The sequence below is a fragment of the Syngnathoides biaculeatus genome, chromosome 11 (assembly GCF_019802595.1).
Source record: "Syngnathoides biaculeatus isolate LvHL_M chromosome 11, ASM1980259v1, whole genome shotgun sequence".
Lineage (NCBI taxonomy): Eukaryota > Metazoa > Chordata > Actinopteri > Syngnathiformes > Syngnathidae > Syngnathoides > Syngnathoides biaculeatus.
The window spans coordinates 26462087-26483818 of NC_084650.1; the positions used below are offsets into that span (position 1 = coordinate 26462087).

Genomic DNA, 21732 nt, shown 5'->3' on the forward strand with positions numbered 1-21732 from the left:
ATGTAGTCATTCAAATATTTACTTGTGTAAGAGGAATAATATGGACTGAATGAAAAAAGGACTCAAGTAAAGAGTAACTTCTGATTGTGTATGGAGTCTGCAGTTTTGGCACGTTTCCCCGGCTCTTCTTCAGTTGTCCTCCTACATGTCCTAAAGCATGCTTTTTAACTTGAATGAGGACTCTAAATTTTCCAGAGGTGAGAATTTGTTTTTCTTTTTTGTCTGAATATACACTGCATGTGATTAGCGACCAGTCTCGAGGGTATCCCACTGCTCGCCCCGAATTTAATACCATTATAGCATCCCAGAATGCATTTGTCAATCCCAACCTGCTTGGATAAACACAATTCTAGAATGATCGTTTTGGACCGATTTACAGGACTATGAAACATTTCCTTTCCTGGATGACAATTACATGTGTTCTACTCGTTTGCAACACAGACTCTGTCGTTTATAATGCATGCGGAGGTTCAGTTCAGTTTGTCTCCACCTCTCCATTGCCGCTGTTTCTTCACACGTGTTTACCAGAACTGGGACCCACATAGTTGCCATAGAAACGACAGCTCTCGGCACTGACACAGCCTGTCACGAGAGTTCACTCTCCAAAGGTTTACAGATGAAAGAAATAACAAAACAGAGCACAGAGAAAACACATCTGGATAAAATGAGAGTATCAAAAATCTTTTTATTTATGAATTTGTCACACTTCACGTCACAGGTAGTGGAAAGTATAAAATGCTTTTGCAGACTTTTTTTTTTTAGACCATCAGGACAACGTGTATTATTACATAATGCCATTCATAGGTTAAATACCAATAATCACGACAGAGTAGTTTTACCATGTAGATCCATATCTGAAACACTTGTACAAGTCTCTTAATGCCAGCATCACATCCGGTTTCCAATGGTTTCCCGTACGTTTTTGGAAACGGAGAAGACCCATGAATGCTTTGCAGCTTTAGATCTTGCTTGGCTAAACCTTATAAAAAACGTGATTGTGAACATTAGTACTGTGCATCTAGCTTCAAACATTGCGATAAAACTCACTGAGACAGGCAAGCTTGAAACTTGAAGGTCATCACTCGAGACTTACTTGTACACCTTGCCGACATAGCTATCGCCGTCTCACATACCCTGGTGGTCACTCAAGTCTACGATTCCATTTGTACCGTTTTGAGCTGAACTGTGTGGCGCTTGGTGGAAACACGCCTTGACAGAATGACTTTCTTATGAATGTATCTGACTGATGTTTCTATATCTCAGTGATGGCGGGCAGCATGCAGGCTCGCATCCGTCCCTCCCTCCAAGCTGACCTGCATTCGGAGATCCACTGCGAGACCATAGACTGCTTCTTGTTTGGGTTCCCCACCTCCACACCCGCTTTGCTACCTGCCACACAGCCCAAGTCGCCCCCCAGTGTGGATCTGCTGTGTTTTGAGGACATGTAGGGAATGATTGTGTCGGGGTGTTTCTCAGGGCAGCAGATTTTGAGTCGCTGTGGGAGACCAGCACTGGCAGCGTGGGGGGTGCCGTGAGCTCTTGAGTGAACTGGCATCTTCCACTCACTCTCACGTTGCCCTCCTTCCTCTGGGTGGCCCCCGGGTCTTGACTGACAGGTCGACCGATTATTGTGATGTCCATAAAGATACTCCAGGGGGTCTGAGGTGCCTAAGACGTCAATGCGCCCTCCCTGCTGCAAGCCCCTCTCATGTTTTTTTTGTCTGTGGGTGAGATGTGACGCTCGCATCGTGTGGTGCGCACCGCCCAACTGGCGTGTACTTGGCAAAACATCGCCGCCGGTGTGGAACGTGGGGTGTGCCAGGTGACAAATGGAAAGGAGGTAGTCATCTGAAGAGACGTGGTCAGCGACATGTTGCGCGTTGGCCTCGTTCAAATCTTTCGGTGTCTCCTCGGTGGCTTCGCTGATTGTGGGCAGCAGCAGTCCTTCCTTGGAGAGCAGTTTGGATCGGGGCCGCATAGCTGTCAAGGGGGTGGGGGAGGTGCAGTGTTTATTGCCAAAACCAATTCACTCCAGCTTAGGTACAGAACATAAATATCAGCTGGGATCTGTTTGTTGTGAATTCGCTCCACTAAAACTCACTAATATTATGGTCTGACCTTCAGACCATTTTAATATCTTCCCCCCTCACTTTTCTGAAGTTAGTAAGACAACACCCCCCCTCCAAAAAAAAAATTCTTGCACCTCATTTAGATTGCAATTCATAAAACTGGATAATGGGTTTGTTTTCAATTGTATATGCCCAATTTTACAGTGAGGACATGTGTGAATAAACTGAGACAGATCATCATTATTTCCATACATTACAATATTTGTAACATTTTATGAGGGATATTACTGCGTGGTTAGAAAGAAAACCTGATTTTTACTGAAATGAAAAATGTTCTTGTCAGAGAGTGTGGGGCGGGGTGGGGTGGGGGGGGGTTGTTAGGTGGGGGGGGGGGATATAAAATGCTATGTAAACAAGTCAAAATACAAACCATGCCAAAAAGTGTAAATACATCTGAATATTTGGGGTCTATGCATTCCCATCTGAACCCAGAGTGTAACCCACGTTATATTTTAGTCTCCACCTCCATCCCAAAAATAGAACAAGTCAAACCAAAATGCCAGCCTCTCCAAGGTGTAGCGGAGCTAAATATGGAACACACCTACAGTGAAAGACGATTGAAGCTGGCACCAGGCTGCGTCTCTCTTTCCGACGGTAAACGATGCACCCAATGTATTTTCTCTTCATGCATTACAAGTAATAATGATAATGTAAGCCAATTCTTGCAGTTGTTTTTGCACTCACCTATTTGCCGGCGCACTGTGCAAATCTTTTCTTTTGTGCAGCGACAACCTCAAATGTCAATCTGGCACCTCCTCTCTTGCTTGCTTATCAGGTGAGATGCTGGCCGGTGATGCTTCTCCACCTCCCCCTGCGGCTGCTGCTGGTGTCTCCGACCAGAGGCAGAGGCAGAATGCAGATTTATCCTCGACACACCCCCCTCCCGCTGTTTTCCCTCCCTGGCACGCTCTCCCTCTCCTCTCCCTTGCTTACTTTTGGTTTGCCCTCCTTCCCTGCGTCTAAAAATAGATCCACCATTCATTTCCTCACCCCGTTGGGCGTTTGTGTTGATGGAGGAAGAAAAACACAAGGCAGATAAAGACATAAATAAGAAATGTTGACAAGAGGCCACGGGGAAGGCCTGTATCCCCAACAGAATACCGAGTTCCTCTTCACTAGTCCTTATGGAACTATAACAATATGTAATGGGAATACTTCTGAGTTACACTCTATCCATACACAAATGTTCAAAATTATTTTGTTTGAGGTTTTTCAAAACTCTCATTTATTTTTTAAGAATGAGTTCTCCTGAAAATGTGTGTAATTATTATGACGTTTTTGGTGTATGTGCATTCCCAAACGTATGAGGATCCATTCTAAAATTCGACGAGACAGAATACTGTGACTGTCTGGACTGTACCTTTTTCACATTGGTCATGAGGCAACTTGGCCTTCCTGTGTCAGACAAATTTTAAAACTATAGCAGCGCCTTTCTGTCTAATATTGAACACTATTCTCCCAAAAATTGTCATCAATAGGACTCACAAAAAACAGGGAACATGACACCTGTCACGAGTAATATGACAGAGGGAAAAAGTAGTCACCCGAGTATTGTTTTTGAGTAAAGTTCTCAATGAAAAGCTACTAAACTAAAGAGTAACTTGTGAGTAACTCAGATGTTTTTTTTTTTTTTTAAATCAGAAGACAGAACACAAACATCAAATAAAATAAAAAGCAATTCCCGGTATACATGGGAGTGGACACACCTGCCACTGTTTCAATTTTAAACTGCCCCAAAACCAACACGGGCATTGGTTCCTACAGAAACATTATTTGCTTTGTTCATTTAACAGACAGCATGAAAAAACTGTGTGCTGACCAGAGTGAGCGATTGCGTGCGTGGGACACCATAGGTTAGGGCTAATGTTGCCATACCCACTGCTAAAACAACAAGAGATACATCTGGAACTTACCGCAAGGTGATTTCTCAACTGTTAAGTCGTTTGAAAAATCCAAGTTTGAGCGGTTACAATTTAGGAGCTCCATGATAAAGCATTTTTTTTTAAAGCCTGTTTAAACCCCCCAAATGAGGGCTACGCTGGCCATGAGACTGGATTGGGTCATCTGATTGGTGAATTGGAGTCAATTTACATTAGTGATCCCGTGTGATTGGCGGAAGAGGCACCCTATCCGGAAGTCAACGACAGAGTCTAAAAATTGACGCGCACAAGCAATAGACTGTTTTCGACTGACGTCACACATTTTCCGGTTTAGAACGCGGTCGCCATTTTGGTGGGGCGAATTTGCGTAAACAAACAGTAACTAAACAGGAATCATTTCAGAAAGGCGTATGAATGGGGCGCACTGCTATGTTATCGGTTGCTCAAACGAAATCGGGGGTTTTAAAGCGTCTTTCTTTCAACTGCCAGCTGTGATCAAGAACCAGTGCGAGAAAACGGCGCAGTTAGAAACCAAACAGTGACAACTGTGGTTGTCTCGTATTAGCAGAGCCGATCCAGCAGCCAAGTCATTCCCTTATGTCAGCGTTTGCGTCGAGCATTTTGTTCTTGGTGAGTATTGGATACCTTTTAGAATTTCACACCTACTAAGCAATACCTAAGTTCTGTGAAGGAAAAGTATTCTTTAGTGCCAAGGGCCGACATAATACTCGTGTGTTAATACAATGCATGTCTTCAAAATCTGTATTTTCTACTTTATTATAATAGGTGATGCAAAGTGGAAAAGTGTTTTTGTGGGCCGATGAGTCTACATTTCAAATTGTTTTGGGGAATTGTGGACGTCGTGTCTGCCAGGCCACAGAGCAAAAGAACCATCCGGACTGTTATGGACGCAAAGTTCAAAAGCCATCATATGTGATGGTATGGGGCTGTGTTAGTGGCAACGACATGGGGAACTTACATATCTTTGAAGGCAGCATTCATGTTGAAAGGTTTTGGAAAAACGTGCTGCTATGCAAGCAACGTCTTTTTCACGGACACCCCTGCTTATTTCAGCAAGATAATTCCAAACCATATTGTCCATATGCTACAACAGCGTGGCTGTGTCGTAAGAGTTCAGGTATTCGACTGGCCTCCCTGCAGTCCAGACCAGTCTCCCATCATAATGTGTGGCGCATTCCGAAGCATAAAATACGACAACGGAGACCACGGACTGTTTAACAGCTGAAGCTGTACATCAAGCAAGACTGGGAAAGAATTCCACCTACAAGGCTTCAACAATTACTGGCCTCAACTTCAAGGAAAAGATGATGTTGCACAGTGGTAAACATGAACCTGTCCTAGCTTTTTTATGGAATGTGTTGCTACCATAAAATGCCAAGTTAAAGATTAAGTTTACAAGGTTGAACATTAAACATCTTCAGTTCGTAGTGTATCCAATTAAATGTAGGCTGGACATGATTTGCAATTCATTGTTTTCCGTTTTCATTTCTTTTAACACAACATAGATTTGGGTTTGTTTTTGGCAATAGCACAAAACCTTGTGGCTTCTGCTAGAAGGCAAAAAATATCCTAAAAAGCCTTCTAGAACATCTCTAATGAAAGTGGGGCTACTCACAGGCACCACAAACGGTGGTTGGTGTGGGCTGACTCATATTTAACATGAGTTTGAATGTGACTGGTTAATTCTGAACAGCCACACACACATTTCAAAGAGGGTGTGCAAACATTATCTTGGTTTATTTTTACTTCTATAACCTGTGCAGTTTTAGTTTTGAAATAACTTTTCTTAGTCTCGTTTTTTATGATCTCAAAGACCCGGCATTTAAACAGGGGTGCGTAAACTTTTGATACAGTATACACAGTCTGTACATTTATTTACGAAACTTGCTGTAGCTGTAGAGAAAGAAAAAGTTTGTTATTCATTTAGTTATGCTGCATACAAAGTTTTCTGGTGCTAATATGATAATGAAATTTTTCTGTGATTTACTCAAAACTGGATTAAATATGCACCATAACAGTGGCCGTTACAATTATGTAAAAGACCTCTGATACCAATATTTTTTTTCTGAAGAGTTAGATAACGCAACAAAAAATCATGTAACAACCATACATTGTGAAATGCCACAAGCATTTAAACTTTAATAAATATTAAACATTAAGTTTGTTTTTTTTATCTGTACAGATAATGCACAGAAAAATCTGTCGGCACTTTAGAGGTGGGTTCCAGTTAGAAATATATGAATAATTTCACTTTGAAAGCAGAAATTCAAAGCAGTCCTCAAAGCTTCCTTGGAGACAAGCAGACAAAAACACTTTTAAAAAATGAAATTGTTATATTATCTCTATTTTTCTGTACAGAAAATAATGAACCAGGAACAACACTTTTAACACCACTGACCATAACATATCATAACTGGCTGAACAAGATGAAAAAAAAAAATTAAACATGTCACATGCTATTTTTACACCTCATGACTGAAAGAGTCCATGGAAAATTGAATTTTTAATATTTGTATAGAAATAGTTGAGTCTCTGGAGTTTAAGCCCATCCATCATGTTTTTAAAAGTTTTTCCATGTATTTCAGAAAATGTGTAACAGTGGTGCTAATTTACAAATTCCAAATGTTCTTTGCCAATGACTTGAAGGCTAGGCAAGCCACTTTCGAGCCAATTTCAAAGCCAAAGGATAAGCAAATCTGCAGTATTAGCACAGACCGGGTTTGCTAACAGCGCTACAAGCGTTCTCTTTGGACGAAGAGCGCACAGTCAAACAATCAGATGAGTTCTCTCCACACCGCTACAAGTATTGCGATTGCGGGGCAAGTGCAGTGGAGTTCCTCGCTTTTTGTGGGATGTCGTATATTAGCCTGAGGTGGCTTTGTGCAAGGGAAGAAGGAGGGCTTGGACTCACCATTAGAAACAAATTATCTTCAGAACAAAATCCGACCATTACTCCCCACACTATCCCGAATTTAAAAGATGTCGAGTCCAACTGATGAAAAATGCACAGCGACCCACAACGGCAAAATGCGCTACTTGTGATATGAGCAAAGCAGAGTAGAACTCACATGCAAATGCTCTTCCTTGGCACAAACAGCGAGAGGACATGGGATGAGAATTGGAGTAAGATTGTAATATTGTGTAACACTAACACCCCTTTTAGAAAACTCCATGCACTGTGGTGTCACGCAATCAAATCAGGAGCAAGAGTCAATTACACTAAAATGCCAGCAGAGGGTGGCAAAGCGGGCCCCTTACGAGCCAGCTCTCAGATCCGTTATGCTTCAAATCCCAAAAATTGTGATTCTTGAACCGCTTTTTCAGGTTGAATTATATCCCATCTAAGCCGTAGTAACCAGAGCTGCATTATCTTTTGTGACATGCACAGACTAGTGTAACATTTGAATTTGTTAATACAGTTTAGCGTATAAACTGCTGCCTTTGAGAGTTCAAATACTTTACTAATCCTCTTTTTTGAGCCTTCTTGTGCATTTTTATAGTCTAAAACAATTTCAATGAGTCTTAATAAAATGTCTCTGACATGCTTCAAATCGCTAAACTCAGACTATGTGTATACAAGAATAAAAAATAAAAAATAGTTGTCCTTGATTTGTCCCCTTTAATTTTCAGCAACTGCTTGATTATATGTAAGTAGGAAGCACCATATGTTAACTACCTGAGAAATGAGAAACGTACCTGTGTGCAATTCTGGAAAAGGCAACATTAAGCGAGCTAGTTTCAAATGAAGTAACGGGAAAGGTGAGTTTGTGTTTGTGCAGCATTTTCTAGAATGTCTGGATGTATGCGCTACTCCCAAAAAGTTTTGGATATTCCGCTTTATGGTGAAATTGCATTCCTCTCTTTTTGTGAGTAGTGCATACTCTGTATTCCCATTGTAGTTGTACATGTCCTTGGAGTAGACACATACTGTTGATGTGCCACAGTAGCTCATATTTGTGTTACCATGAGATATTATCGACAGGAAGGTTGTCATAATATCAAAAATGTTGTACATTTGGATTCCAGGTTGTACTTTGTCGCCTCGTAAGTTTCAAAAGTACCAATATGACGACAATTCTCTTCCATAATGATTGCACACGATTGTGGATGATTTGGAGGAGTAGCAAGTATGGTTTTCTAAAGTGCTATTTCAACTAGATGTTTATTTCTGCTCCAGTTTTTGAATTGCTTTTTTTCCCCCCTGTCGATTTGCGCTAGTCTTGTTTGATAAGATCCGAAGGTTTGTGGTTTTAAGCCCCGATAAAGGGTCTTACTACAGTTCAGTCTATAAAGGCATTCGTCTCTATAAGAGACCTGACATGCTGCGCTCTACTCCTCCGCATGGCCTCTCTTCATCCTGAGGAGATGGTTTCGCTTCTCCTCCAGAAGCTCCTGAATGCGTTTGTTCCTGGTCTTTTCCCGGAAATTGACACGACGCTTTGGGATCAGGTTGTTCTGGGAGATGTTGCTGTCCACACTAGCAATCCTGTTGTATAGGACGTCGATGAGGTTGTTCTCTGAGTTCTTGCTGAGGCCTGAAAGTTGTGCCGGGAAGGGAGATGGTGGGGTCTGGTGTTGTCACGGCGACAGAGCTACTCAAAGGGGTATACTCGGAAAGGTTGATCCAGGGTGTGGAAGCCAAAGCTGTCACATCCTCATTTTTGACGGTCGGTATCATCGCAGTCAAGCCATCGTCTGGCACCGTGGCGTCGCCGCTCAGGACGGCTCCACTATTGGCATCGACACCCCCACCGGTGATTACGGTGACATCTGTGTACGCCATGTTTCCGCTGGGCATTGTGACGTCTTCAAAATGTCCACGAGTTGTGGTTCCGTTGTCGTCGGGAAGCAGAAGCTCTTCATCTACTGTCAGTGAGTTTTTTGTGACATATGTGATGTTGACTCTCGAGTCAGGTAAAGGGAGAACTGCAGCTGTACTATAGACACTAGTGGTTGACGGAGGAGTGGAAGAGACATATTCTCTCGTTGGCGCTGGGCTTGTGGATCGAGTGGCCCATGATGTGGGATATGAAGTTCTTGTTGCAGGTGAATTAGAATAAGAAGAGCTCTTGGGGAGAAATTTCTTGGTTTTGCCAGTGGGCTTGTTTTCTTTCTCTGGAGGCCAATTAACCGGGTTAGACTTTTCTGGGGTTGTCTTTAGAAAAAACTTGGGCGGGGTGTGAGGTGGCATCATCTTTTCCGGGGTTGTCATAGCTGGTTTAATCATTTCAGGAGTCACACTGGTAGATCGAATGTTTTTGGGAGCGGTTTTGGCAGTGGTCGTCTTTTTGGGAGTTGTTTTGACTTGGGTAGTCTTTTTGGGAGCTGTTTTCACTGGGAGAGTCTTCTGGGGGGTTGCTTTGACCGGGGGAGTCTTTTTGGGAGTTGTTTTGAGTGGTGTCGTCTTTTGGGGGGTTGTTTTGATCAGGGTTGTCTTTTTGGGAGTTGTTTTGGGTGGTGTCTTTTTGGATGTTGTCTTGACAATGGGAATCTTTTTGGAAATTGGTTTGATGGTTGTTTGGGTCTTTTTCGGAGTTGTGTTTCCTGGGGTTTTCTGTTTGGCAATGATATTTGCTGCTCTACCTTTTTGGGGACTTTTGTTGCCAGTGGTCATCTTTTTGGTAGCAATGTTAGCTTGTGTAGTGTTTTTGTTGGTTGGTGTACTCTTTTTCGGTGTAGCGTTTGTCTTTGTTTTGGGATTTACCTTTGGTGTAGCAAATGTTTTGGCAGTATTCTTTTGTGTAATCTTCTTTTTTGGTGGATTCATTTTCGGAGCCTTTTTCTTTGGAATAATGTCCTTTTTAAGCTTGGATACCAGTGTTTTTTTAGTAGCGTTTTTTCTTAAACCGATGGTTGGAGTTATTATTTTGGGAGAACCTGTGGTAGTTATAAGACTTGGATTAGATGATGTGCTCAATGGTATTGGATTGAAACTCTTGTCTGTTTCTGGGGCAGACACAGGAAGGGGTTCCGCAGTAACCCCGGGAAGGTCTGTAACAACTGTTGTTCCTGCCTCGGACAAGCTGAGACGAGTGACAGGGGATGGGGTGGCTTCTTTCGGCTGGGTGGTGATCAATTCTGTGATACCACTTGAGCTCAAGGTGGAACGATGCATTGGGGTCATGAATGTAGGAGGATGAGTCACGGGGCTGGAGTTGGTGGTGGCATCCGGAATGACAGTGACAACCACTTTAGTGGAGCGGGTGGTGGAGGCAAACAGAGACGTGAGGCTAGTGAGCGGCTGAGCCGTGACTGGAGAACGTGTGGAGGTGATGGGGATCGATGTGGAGTTTTTTCCCGACTCTGTGACTGTGATATTGCTGCAGGTCTTGCAGCATAGACGCTGAAAGTCTGGTAGAGAGCAGTAGCGGTTCAACACCTCCATGCGGCAGAACACCGAGTGGTCTCCACGACAACGGTGACCTGTGAAATAAAAATATGATTGGTGTGTTTGATTGCCAGTCCCCAGTTTGTATGTTTTGTGGAAGGTTAAAGAAAGCTCCACAAGCATTAAAACTGCAAAAGCATCTTTGTCTCCCAGACATGCCCGGATGTGTGTAGGAGTGTGTTTTTCCACACCGTGCAAAGAACAAGTGTAAAGCCGGGCCATTAGCAAAGGATGCAGGGAAGAAGAGGAAAACGCAAACCATGAAGAACACAGATGAGATTATATTAGATTTAAAAATTAAAAAGAAAATTAAAATGAAAAACGCCGGTCAAGTGGATTCAATTTTCAATTTGCACTGCTTGTTCTTGTCGATATACTGGTACCACGCCAGTAAAAATGAATACCGGTATTGATACAGACATGTATGTTATGTCCATACAAATATTTCAGATGAGAGAAAGGAAACACTTTTCAAAACATTTTTATTGATACAACTTTGCTGTTTGACAGGAACTTAAACAATGAGATGTGCGCCCCACTGCTCAATATATAGATATATTCTTTTCTTAAGAAAAATGATTCAACTGTATTGAGAGTTACAAGTTCACAGTCACTTTGGTAAAACACTTCAATACTTGGAAATCAACCAATCTGGTTATCGACCGAGAAAGAAAGGAAAAAAAAGTAGTACATAAATGATACTTGCTGTCCAAAAGAATTCCATGATTTCCATGATGATGTAAAAACCGGTATGGCACGTTAAGTGTCATATGAAACATTTACAAAACATTAATACAATTTCCCTGATAAATCAAAGTGCATATAGACGCAGTGCACATAGTCCATCTGAATGTTTCTTAACGTTAACCAAACGTTAGCCAGCCCCACGCAGCAGGCCAGTGAAGCCACAAAACAGTTACCCATAGTATAGAATATCAGAGAAGATAACAGTCATGAACATTATTAAATACAGTCAACACCAATGTTTTATATACAGTATCGCACTGCTAGATCAGTTTGGTCTATTAGAGTCCGACTCCAGCAGAAGGAAACCTTGGATAGCTGGCTACATAGTCACAACAGAAATATGTGATCACAATACAATGAAGTGTAAAGACTGAAGTGCTTTGTGTGTGTATGTGTGTGTGTGAACCCCTCCCCCCTTTCCTACGTGTAGTACTGTATGTGTCAATACCCAAGGCCCTTTGTAAACCCTTCCCTGTAGTCAGACATTGGGTCCAACATCTCCTTGGTAGGTTTGACGGTTGGCGGGTGTGAGTTTAAGTTGGTTTGAAGCTGCCTCTATTCCAAGTGAAACTTTGAATGAGTAAAGCCATCTCTTTCACAGATAAATGCCATTACATTCAATCCAAGATAAGGCATTGTTCACGTGGTTAGTGTTCATCCCAAAAAGATAAAAAAAAAAAAAAAAAAAAAAACGTGATACCACCGGACACTTGCAAAATCAAAGATTATGAGGTATTTCTGTAGCTGATCGGAGTGAGGAGATGCCAAATTGCAGAAAAAACATACACACATGCACTCAAGACCCACTTCTCTCATTAGTACAGTATGACTACTCCCCGTTTATTCCTTTACTCGCGCATACGTGCAAGACGTACTGACCCGTTCTCGCACCCGCAAACGTGCCGAGGATGGACGACGTGCGGATAACAAAGCAGACAAGTGAGGTGAAAACAAACTCTTGATTAAGAGAAGAGAAATGGAGAGGCAACTAACTGAAATAGTCCTGCATAATGTCGGTTCAGCCTCAACCCCAAACTCCTTACCTTTAATAAATATTGTTCTGTATTCATGTAAAACCAATAATCATAACTGAAACCAAAAAGAAACACATAACAGTCGGGATCTGAGCGATCAATAGCAGTTCAAAGGTTTTAGGCAAATAAGCTACAGCTTATTAATGGTAAAACATTATTCATATTATTGTTATTTATAGAGATTTGGATTTATAGGTGTATAGATATTTATAGGAATACAAATATATTCATATATGTATTTGATTAAAGTCTGCAAGCACAAATAAGCTGCATTTATTGAACTTTAGTATAACAGTCAAAGAGAGGATGGCTGATGATGAGGTGAGATGGGAAGCAACCACAAGTGGTCAGACTACCCTGTATTTTTTTTTCTTCATTAGTTTGTTTTTAATTAGCCTTTACTTTAAGGCCATTCACCTCACAGTTTCCAATCCCCCCCCCAAAAAAAATAAAATCACTGATGTCACTTCCTGTCTCTGTGCTGAGTTCCCGTTAATCTGAGAATGTCACGTGGAATGAGACGCCGTTCTCATCCCCAAATGGAACCAGGATGTGGGATGAGCACTTTTAGCAAAGATGTCCTCATTGTGACAAGATCACATTCACAATAAAGCTTTCGTATATATATATATATATATATATATATATATATATATATATATATATAATATATATAAATATATAAATATATAAATATATATATTTTTTTTTAAATGTAAATTTTTTTGTCTATATAGATATTTATATAGCTTTTCCGTTAGGTTCACACCCGTTACTTCTCACAACGACAGTGTGCTATAAAAGGAAAGAAGCACAACAGTATCCTCGAAGTGGTAACCCATGACAACACGCAGACAAGTCGCGCAAAACATCGTTACCGAATGCAGGTTGGAGGCCCCTGCACGCTCACTTTGACACATCTCTGTAGGTGCCCGGAGGAAAAAAAAAACCTGTTCGCTTCGCCACTTCGATCTCCTTCTCACGTAAATTGTTTTGTTGATTTTTTTTTTTTTTTTTTTTTTTGAAAGAGTTTTCCACTGGCCAGCGGTTACAACGACAATGCTCCACACAGGAGATAAAGATAGCAAGAGAGACAGAGCAAGAGGGAACCAGCTTGCACACACAGGAGCCAGACGACCTCTCCCGGTCAGAGCCGTTTCAGACACGGCCAGAGGGAGATGGAGAGAGCGAGAGAGAGAGAGATACAACACCGCCCCACCCCACTCCCCAAAAAAGAGAAGCAAAAGCTTTGCCGCTTGCTCTTAGATGCGGGCACAGGCACGGGACGCAGCGGAGGGGGCGCTTTCAGGGGGCCAGCCGAGGGTGGCCCTGCTGAGACAGGAGGACAGAGACGGGGAGAGCCCAGCGCAAAACGGACATGCAGCCGCGGCTGCCGCTGTGGACGCCGGGCTGGGAACTATAGAGGGAGGTTTTACGTGAGGAGCTCTTGCGGTAGTTGGTGCTGGGGCGGGACAGCCACTGGATCAGGATGTTGCCGTTCTTGTTGAGGTCTGAGGAGCCCTCTGCAAACAAAGGAAGAAAAGCCGAGGTGAAGCGAGGCACGTCATGTTTCGCGAGCAAATCCACACCGAACCAATTGGGAAAAGATGTCTTGACAATGCGCCGCATTCTGGATCCGACACCGGTGCTGCATTCCACTGTTAATGAAAACTAGCATGATGCAAATAAATGTTCAAACAGCTTCATGGCAAGCAATGTGAGTGTTTACTCAATATCTTTGGTATCTAGCTTGAGCCCAATGGACCAGTACTCCTTTTGTCCTCACTAGGACAACTAAGGCCTACTAGTACTGTATGTAACGTTGAGCCAGTTACAATTATTGACACAATTGTTGTTGAATATTATATATATCAGGGCTCAGTAACTTTTTTGAGGCTGAGCGCTACTTTGTGAGGACTGATCGTCTGAAGGCCTACGTAACCTGTTTGTGGCAAATTTCAGACTCAGTTCATTACACGTACATGAAATATTTTTGTTTTAATTTATTGTAGTAAATGACATTACAGGTATTTTAAAATTTTAATTCATGTCAGCAAGTCAGATTCAGAATGTAAAGCACAAATAATAGATACAATTTGTGGCCTATGGTATTTTTTGAACATTCCTCACGGGCGCCTTATATGGTCCTCGCGGGCTACCATTTGCCCCCGGGCACCATGTTGGTGACCTCTGATATATATTGACAATATAATAAAAAAAGTATATATATTTTTTTAACCTCCAAACTCTACCTTTGACCCCAGGGAGAACATTTCTTTTAATTCATTAATGTTAACTTGTTGAACACTGAAGATGTTATCCAAATATTATGTGAAAGGGGACATTTCCTGCAAGATGAAGGACTTTGTCATACTATTTGTACAAATAGTGTTAATTTAATTATTTTCCTTCTGTGGGAATTTAGATACGATACTGCTGAAAAGTAAAACAAGGTATCAAAACATTTGTTTGGTTTTAGGAGAAATAAAGCTCACCCCAGAAGGGGTAAAAAAAAATCAGAAAGTGGACTTTGATTTGAATCATGCCACTTGCTTTTTTTTTTTTAAGTTGAATTAGTTGAAGGGGGACAAAAAGTTTAAAAATGGAAATCAGTTTTTGTTGTTGTTGTGGGAAATCAGATATGCTATTTTAACGCCATATAGCCCAGTCGACTTAGAAATACAAATGACATGAAAATTTCAATACTTCTATCTAGTGTTTCACTATTAGTACTCATAGCACACAGATGTCGACTCGTTCACAATTTTACCTCTGTGGTAACATGTCGTTGTCCTACTAAGATGCCAAAAATGTGCCACTAGTGCAAACAAAGAACATTTTCATGCAGAGGTTAAGCTGCATATCAAAGATGACATTTAAGCATGTATTCAATCTTGTACTAGTGTGCTGAACTGGGCATACTTGTACATGGACCTTAAGGTGGATATAAAGGAAAGTGAATAAAAGCTCGAACATCTCTGCATAAGTACCGTAATTTCCTATAAACCACAACTTTTTTCACACGCTTTCAACCCTGCGGTTTATGCGGTGATGTGGCTAATTTATGCTTTTTTTCTAACGGCTGCAAGGGGGCACTCGAGCGGAAAAGTTAAGAGTGAGACCCGTGGAATATGTGTGCCGAGGATGTGACTTTTACCGGTCCGGCCCTTTTAGCACTGCGCTAGCGTGTTACCACCATGTCACAGTAATTTTTACCAGTATGTTTTTTTTTTTTTTAACCGGCCCTGTTAGCGTGGCGGAGGTAGCGTTAAACTCTCTGTGTACCATCTTTCTTTGTAAATATCTCGTGTTTCAATGTCCGTTTCAATGTGGGCACTTGCGGCTTAAGTATGTACCAAATAAAATTTCCTTTACAAATGTACTGGGTGAGGCTTATAACCAGGTAATAAACCAATCGGGTCTCTCATTGATTGTCTGAGAGATGGAGGTTCTCCTGGCACTCACTTGGACATGGATCCATGCGACACATTTTGATGGTGTCGGGTTTACTGTCCAGACACAGGCCGATGGTGTTGTCCCTGGTGTGGCACACAGCCTGCCTCAGCTGAGTACCATTACCGCAGGTCACCGAGCACTGCAGGCATAAATGAAGAACATCCATGAGCCAAAGATACTGGAAACCCAAGTTGGTCCTGATGCTGCGTCATCAGTAGGTGTTAAAAGGCCATTTTACCATTGAAATGTGCCATAGATGTACCGGTAGTTCATCAAAAGATGACTACATTCCTTATTAAGGTTTGCATTCCGTACCTGGGACCAGGGTCCGACTCTCCACTGGGTCGGACAGGCGTGCCGGTTGCAGGACCTGCGGGACTCCGGACGGTCATCGTTGCAATATTTATTATGGATGCTTCTAGTTGTGTTGTCGTACGACGGTTGGACGCAGCTGACCAAACGGATTTGCAGCCCGGTCTTTCCACATGGCTTGCTGCAGTTCTGCCATTCCCCTGCCACCCAGCTGAGGAGTATTGCAGGAGGAGGGAAACACAAGTTTCAAGGACACGCTGAGTGAAAATACTTGAAGACTGCAAAGACAACCCATCATATTGTATAGAATTGTAAACAGTATCATGTAGCGAAGCATTGTGCACTTTGATATTGACATGGTCAACGAATCCTGGAGTACAGCAGACTGGTATTGGAACTTGTTGGATGGTAGGTAGTGCAGTATGGGATATAGCACTGTGCAGTATAACATCCAGTAGCTTTTTGTGGGATAATATTAATTAAATTAAAAATTTAAAATGGATAGATGGAAGTTGGCGGCACGGTGACGCAGCTTGTAAAGTGTTTGCCTCACAGTTCTGAGGACCCGGGTTCGGTCTCGGCCCCGCCTGTCTGGAGTTTTCATGTTCTCCCCGTGCCTGCGTGGGTTTTCTCTGAGACTCAAGTTTCCTGCCACATCCCAAAAACATGCAACATTAATTGGACACTCTAAATTGCCCCTAGGTGTGATTGTGAGTGCAGCTGTTTGTCTCAATGTGCCCTGCGATTGCCTGGCAACCAGTTCAGGGCCTATCCAGCCTCCTGCCCGCTGACAGCTGGGATAGGCTCCAGCACTCCCTGCGACCCTCGTGAGGATGAGCGGCAAAGAAACTGGATGGACAGATGGAAGTTATAAATTGCATTTAATCCAGTTTTTCTTTTTCTTACCATTAGAGGGGGCCCAGTCACTTACTTACTTACTTAGTGGTTCTCATCCCAAACTTTGGGAATTACCAGTGTGGAAGATCAATGCATGGTGTTATTCAGCATATTGGAGTCTAGTTGTTGGGAGTAGTATAATAGTGTATGCAGTACCGTGTTGGCATGCTGTGGTAAAGCATTGTGTAGTACACCATGGAGTAATGTGTGCTGTCGTATTTTACATACATGGGTGGAGGGCAGGGCTTCTGGTTACAATCTCGCGTGTCCCCTCGAGGTTTCATGTTGGACTTGTTACAGAAGCTCTTGTGAACCATCTTGCTGTCTACTTTTCTTCTGCAGCCGTATCGCAGGTATTGTTTCCCTATGCGACACAAAATGCCGTTAGCGCGAGTGCGATACAGTCCATGTTGAAATGGAGCAGTACTGTCGTAGCATTTTGTCTCTGTACCTCCCCCACAGGGCTTGGAGCAGGAGGACAATCTCTTCGGGGCCCACTCGTAGGCGCTGTCCTCCACCAGAATGTTGTTTTGAATGGCGGAATCGCTGTCCATGTTCATCATGTACTTATAGGACAAATTCACATCCTCGTTACCATGTAATTTCACCTGGGGAAACACACACATGCATTAGGACATTTCGACATAGCACTATAATTCAAATGAATGAATATCAGTTGTCGGTGCATACCATGATCAGAATTCCATGTCTGAGAGGGCCTGTAGTTTGAAGGGTCTCCTTGTCTTTGTCATTTTCATATTCCCACTCTACCCCCTTTTCTATCACCGATCTTGATTCCGGGTATTCATTTTCCCCGTTTATGAAAAACAGTCCTGAAGCCACATTCTTTATAGCTAGGAAAAAAGAAAAAAAAAAGAGAATGATTACAGCACACCTGTGAACATTGAAATACACGCTCAGAGAGAAATCTATTGTCAATACCAAATGTGTGCAAGGTAGATTTCAGCTCTTGGATCAGCAAGTGTCGTGCCCCTCTGGGAATTTCAAGAAGTTTGAGGAAACCTGAAATGAAGCAGAGGTGGTTCATGATTTCAACAGCATTAAAATCGGAAACGAGAAGTCTGAGCTGTTAAAAAAAGCGAAATCATTCATGAGGAGTAGGGGGAGGGCGGACTTTCCAGTACATTTCTGCAAAAAGATTCAGATCAATTTCCAATGAACGTTAAGAGGGAGGATTTGGGAAATATTTCTGATCCGAAGCTTTCCATGGGAATCATATTGAACTTGATGGACTTCATATTCAAACGTAACCTTTCATTTCATCATAATCAGAATGCAAACTATTGCTCTCTCTGCCCACATGTGAGATGAAAACAATTTGCAACTTTGTGAACTCCCATGCAACTCATCTCTGAGAACAGCATGAACATCACTACTAGTCCTCTAGAGGGCAACCTTTAGCTGAATATGGCGAAGTGCAGACCAATGAGTCTACTAAACCTGCCAGAGTCACACAATTCCTCTGGCCAAACTTAACTGGAGCCTGAGCTCTCTCTACCTTGCTTCTTGACTGTGCGGGTGATTGTGTCCTTGAAGGTTTTGCAGCTGGAGCTGTCCCCGCCACAGACGCCACACTTGTCATCCTGCTTGGAGGAGCCCACCACACCGTCGCAGCCCACCTTCTGCTCAGGAAAACGAGGACCAGTTGAGCACATCTACATTGGGATCAGGTCGAGTCGCTTTGTCCTGACGTCACTCACCTCGCACTCCCCGCGCACACACACGCTGTGCGGGTCCTTGTACGAGCAACGCGTGCCGTCTAGGACCATGTGCTGCATGAAGACCACATCCCGGGTTTCCCTGGACTGGCAGTGCAGATGGCAGCGTTTATTAGCTGTAGGGGACGAGAAATGGAAAACTCGTTCGCGTCACAAGGACATTTTTTTCCTTTACGTGAGTCGAGCTTGTGTTGCATTTCATTGAGTATGTCTGTGTGTGACTCATACTAGGTACACATCACTACCCCCAAAGACAAAACCCGGGTGTTCATCTTGTTAGGATCAGCATGAATCTTCATTGTTTAATACACATGATGGAGAGAACATTGACACTTTTAAGAGAGTTGTAGAAACAACTGTGCAATGGTGGACTCGATAGTTTGTGAGGGAAACAGACTGCAATAAAGCCGAGCTACAAAAGTACAAAATCAAATTCACCCAAAATTGGAAGTCTTAGTGTAAGGACATGGGGAAAGGGTCTGAAAAAATGTGAATCCATTGTTACTTTAGCCATGAGCTGTTTTCTGTTTTTAATTCGTTTTGTGACCACAATTGTAGTTTTGTTTGATAGTTGACTTTGGCTGACAGAGGCAAGAAACATCTTGAAGTTGCATTTTGACGAGGATTCACCAATGATTTCGTCCTCACACCTCCTTTCTTGTTTAGTGAGTTGAGTCACCTGATAATATTCACTGGGTACATCTCAAGTTTGTACTAGCAAGTCTCAGTAAAAAAAACACTGCATTAAAATACATATTTGAAGTAGATGCAATTTTGAAAACTTTTCATCAGGATTTGATCCAAATTTTTGGATTTGTCAGAAATTCAAATTCAACCTTCAAAGATAATTGGCAAACTACTCAAAACTATCTTGTCAGATTTGGGTGCCATTTGTTGTGCTCATATATTAACAATTCAATTATTACATTTAGTTATATACAGATGATTTTTTTTTTTTACCGATGTGTTGATTTAAAGGTTGATAAATGTTTGTGGTATATGCTTTCTCAAGGTTTTTGTTTACTTTATATTTTGGTTTGCATACTAAATAATAACATAGGACTAGCCCACAATATGAGGTTGTAAACAAGACATTTGAGAAATGGAATTCTCCTTGAACAGGAGATGATGTGCTACACAATGAAGTTATGGGAAAGAGTAGTGGAGGCTAGACTCAGGACAGAAGTAAGTATCTGCGAGCAACAGTATGGTTTAATGCTTAGAATGAGTACCACAGATGCATTATTTGCCTTGAGGATACTCATGGAAAAGTACAGAGAAGGTCAGAAGGACCGACATTGTGTCTTTGTAGACCTAGAGAAAGCCTATGACAGAGTACCAAGAGAGGAACTGTGGTACTGCTTGTGCAAGTCTGGTGTGGCGGAGAAATATGTTTGAATAGTACGGGATGTGAATGAGGCTCCGTAGCTCAGTGGTTAGAGCACTGGTTTGGTAAACCAGGGGTTGTGGGTTCGTATCCCACTGGGGCCTCCACTCCCTGAGAAGGGTTGCGTCAGGAAGGGCATTCAGCGTAAAAATTGTGCCAAACATATATATGCGTTCATCTGAGATGATATGCTGTGGCGACCCCAAAAGGGACAAGCTGAAAGAAACACACACAGTACGGGATGTGAATGAGGGCAGCAGAACAATGGTGAGCTGTGCCGTTGGTGTGTCAGAAGAATTTAAGGTGGAGGTGGGACTGCATCAGGGATACGCGCTGAGCCCCTTCCTGTTTGATAGGCTGACAGATGAGGTTAGACTGGAATCCCCTTGGACCATGATGTTCGCACATGATATTGTGAACTGCTGTGAAAGCAGGGAACAGCCGGAGGAATAGTTAGAAAGATGGAGGTACGCACTGAAAAGGAGAGGAATGAAAATTAGCCGAAGTAAAAGAGAATAGAAGAAGAGAATATATGACAGTGAATGACAGGGCGGAGGAGAAAGAGTGAAGCTCCAGGGATAAGAGATAGAGAGGGTGGACCACTTCAAATACTTGGGGTCAACAATACAGAGAAATGGTGGAAAAGGAAGTGAAGAAACGGGTTCAAGCACGTTGGAACAGCTGGCGGAAGGTGTCTGGTGTTCTATGTGACAGAAGAGTCTCCGCAAGGATGATGGGCAAAGTGGAGATGGCAGAAATGAAGATGTTGAGGTTCTCGCTTGGAGTGAGCGGGTTGAATAGGTTTAGAAACAAGCTCATTAGAGGGACAACCAAAGCTGGATGTTTTGAAGATAAGGTTCGAGAGAGCAGACTTAGATAGTTTGGACATGTTCAGAGGCGAGAGAGTGAGTATATTGGTAGAAGGTTGCTGAGGATGGAGCTGCCAGGCAAAAGAGCGAGAGGAAGACGAAAGAAAAGGTTGATGGATGTGGTGAGCAAGCACATGAGGACAGTGGGTGTTAGAGAGGAGGATGCACGAGATAGGCTTAGATCAAAAAAGACACGCTGTGGCGACCCCCAACGGGACAAGCTGAAAGAAAAGAAGAAAGAAGAAGCATTCTCCTTGAACACTAATAGAACTCTGTTTTCTAACATCAGCATGACTTCAAGTTTGTCTAATCACTTGATAAAGTGTGAAAAAGGGAAAAGTGAATGAGAGTCTTCTTACCTGGATAGAACACCAACGTAGCTTCTCCATATTGCAAGTCATCTAAATGTTTTTTTTTCTGTTGTTAACAGTAATTGTGAATGCAATGTTACATCATTGGATATTGTTGCTTTTGTCAGCTAGATTGCGAGGAGCACAATCCTGCTCAGGCAACCTTGGACATTTCGTGGTCGTCCAGTTCCAGAGACTCTCACAGTCTGTCTGTTGGCCTAGGGGAAAGTGAGTCGAATGTTTCCAAATAAAATCCAAGTTCACGGCAGACTATCACTCGCCTCCACACATTATCTGTGTCTGGAGCTGATGACGAGCCATGAATGGAAGTCGAGATGCACCCGAAGTAATTTGAGAAGAGAGCCTTGCTAACACAAATATGCCATTTAGACATAATGGAGAGAACAACTATTTAGCAAAAGAGGAGCGTGCTTTGATGTAGAGCCAGCTCAGCACTTGTCTGGAGTGCTGCCCTTTAGGTGGGCGATAATAGTAAAACGTGTCAGAAGGACACGTATAGTAA

General features: G+C 42.6%; 2 protein-coding genes across 3 annotated transcripts in view; both read right to left on the reverse strand.

Annotated features, from left to right (window-relative positions):
• Positions 1-665: 665 nt before the first annotated feature.
• Positions 666-7274, reverse strand: si:dkeyp-72g9.4 (uncharacterized). Of its 2 annotated transcripts, none has more exons than XM_061834619.1 (2): positions 7099-7274; positions 666-1980 (listed from the first exon to the last, which is right to left on the reverse strand). In XM_061834619.1, exons 1-2 carry the CDS (start codon positions 7136-7138, stop codon positions 1253-1255), a joined length of 768 nt encoding a protein of 255 aa, XP_061690603.1. In that variant the 5' UTR covers positions 7139-7274; the 3' UTR covers positions 666-1252. The 2 variants fall into 2 exon arrangements, with proteins under 2 accessions (XP_061690603.1, XP_061690604.1); XM_061834620.1 differs by lacking the exon at positions 7099-7274 and adding an exon at positions 2814-3044.
• Positions 6140-21732, reverse strand: part of LOC133508486 (A disintegrin and metalloproteinase with thrombospondin motifs 2-like) — a 146925-nt gene continuing 131332 nt past the window's right edge. Inside the window, 11 exon segments of the mRNA XM_061834615.1 lie at positions 6140-8555; positions 8557-10453; positions 13636-13722; positions 15665-15794; positions 15971-16178; positions 17093-17228; positions 17316-17472; positions 17555-17718; positions 17807-17887; positions 18384-18507; positions 18586-18719. Of these exon segments, the coding sequence (XP_061690599.1) occupies positions 8360-8555; positions 8557-10453; positions 13636-13722; positions 15665-15794; positions 15971-16178; positions 17093-17228; positions 17316-17472; positions 17555-17718; positions 17807-17887; positions 18384-18507; positions 18586-18719 (3314 nt within the window). The 3' untranslated portion in view covers positions 6140-8359.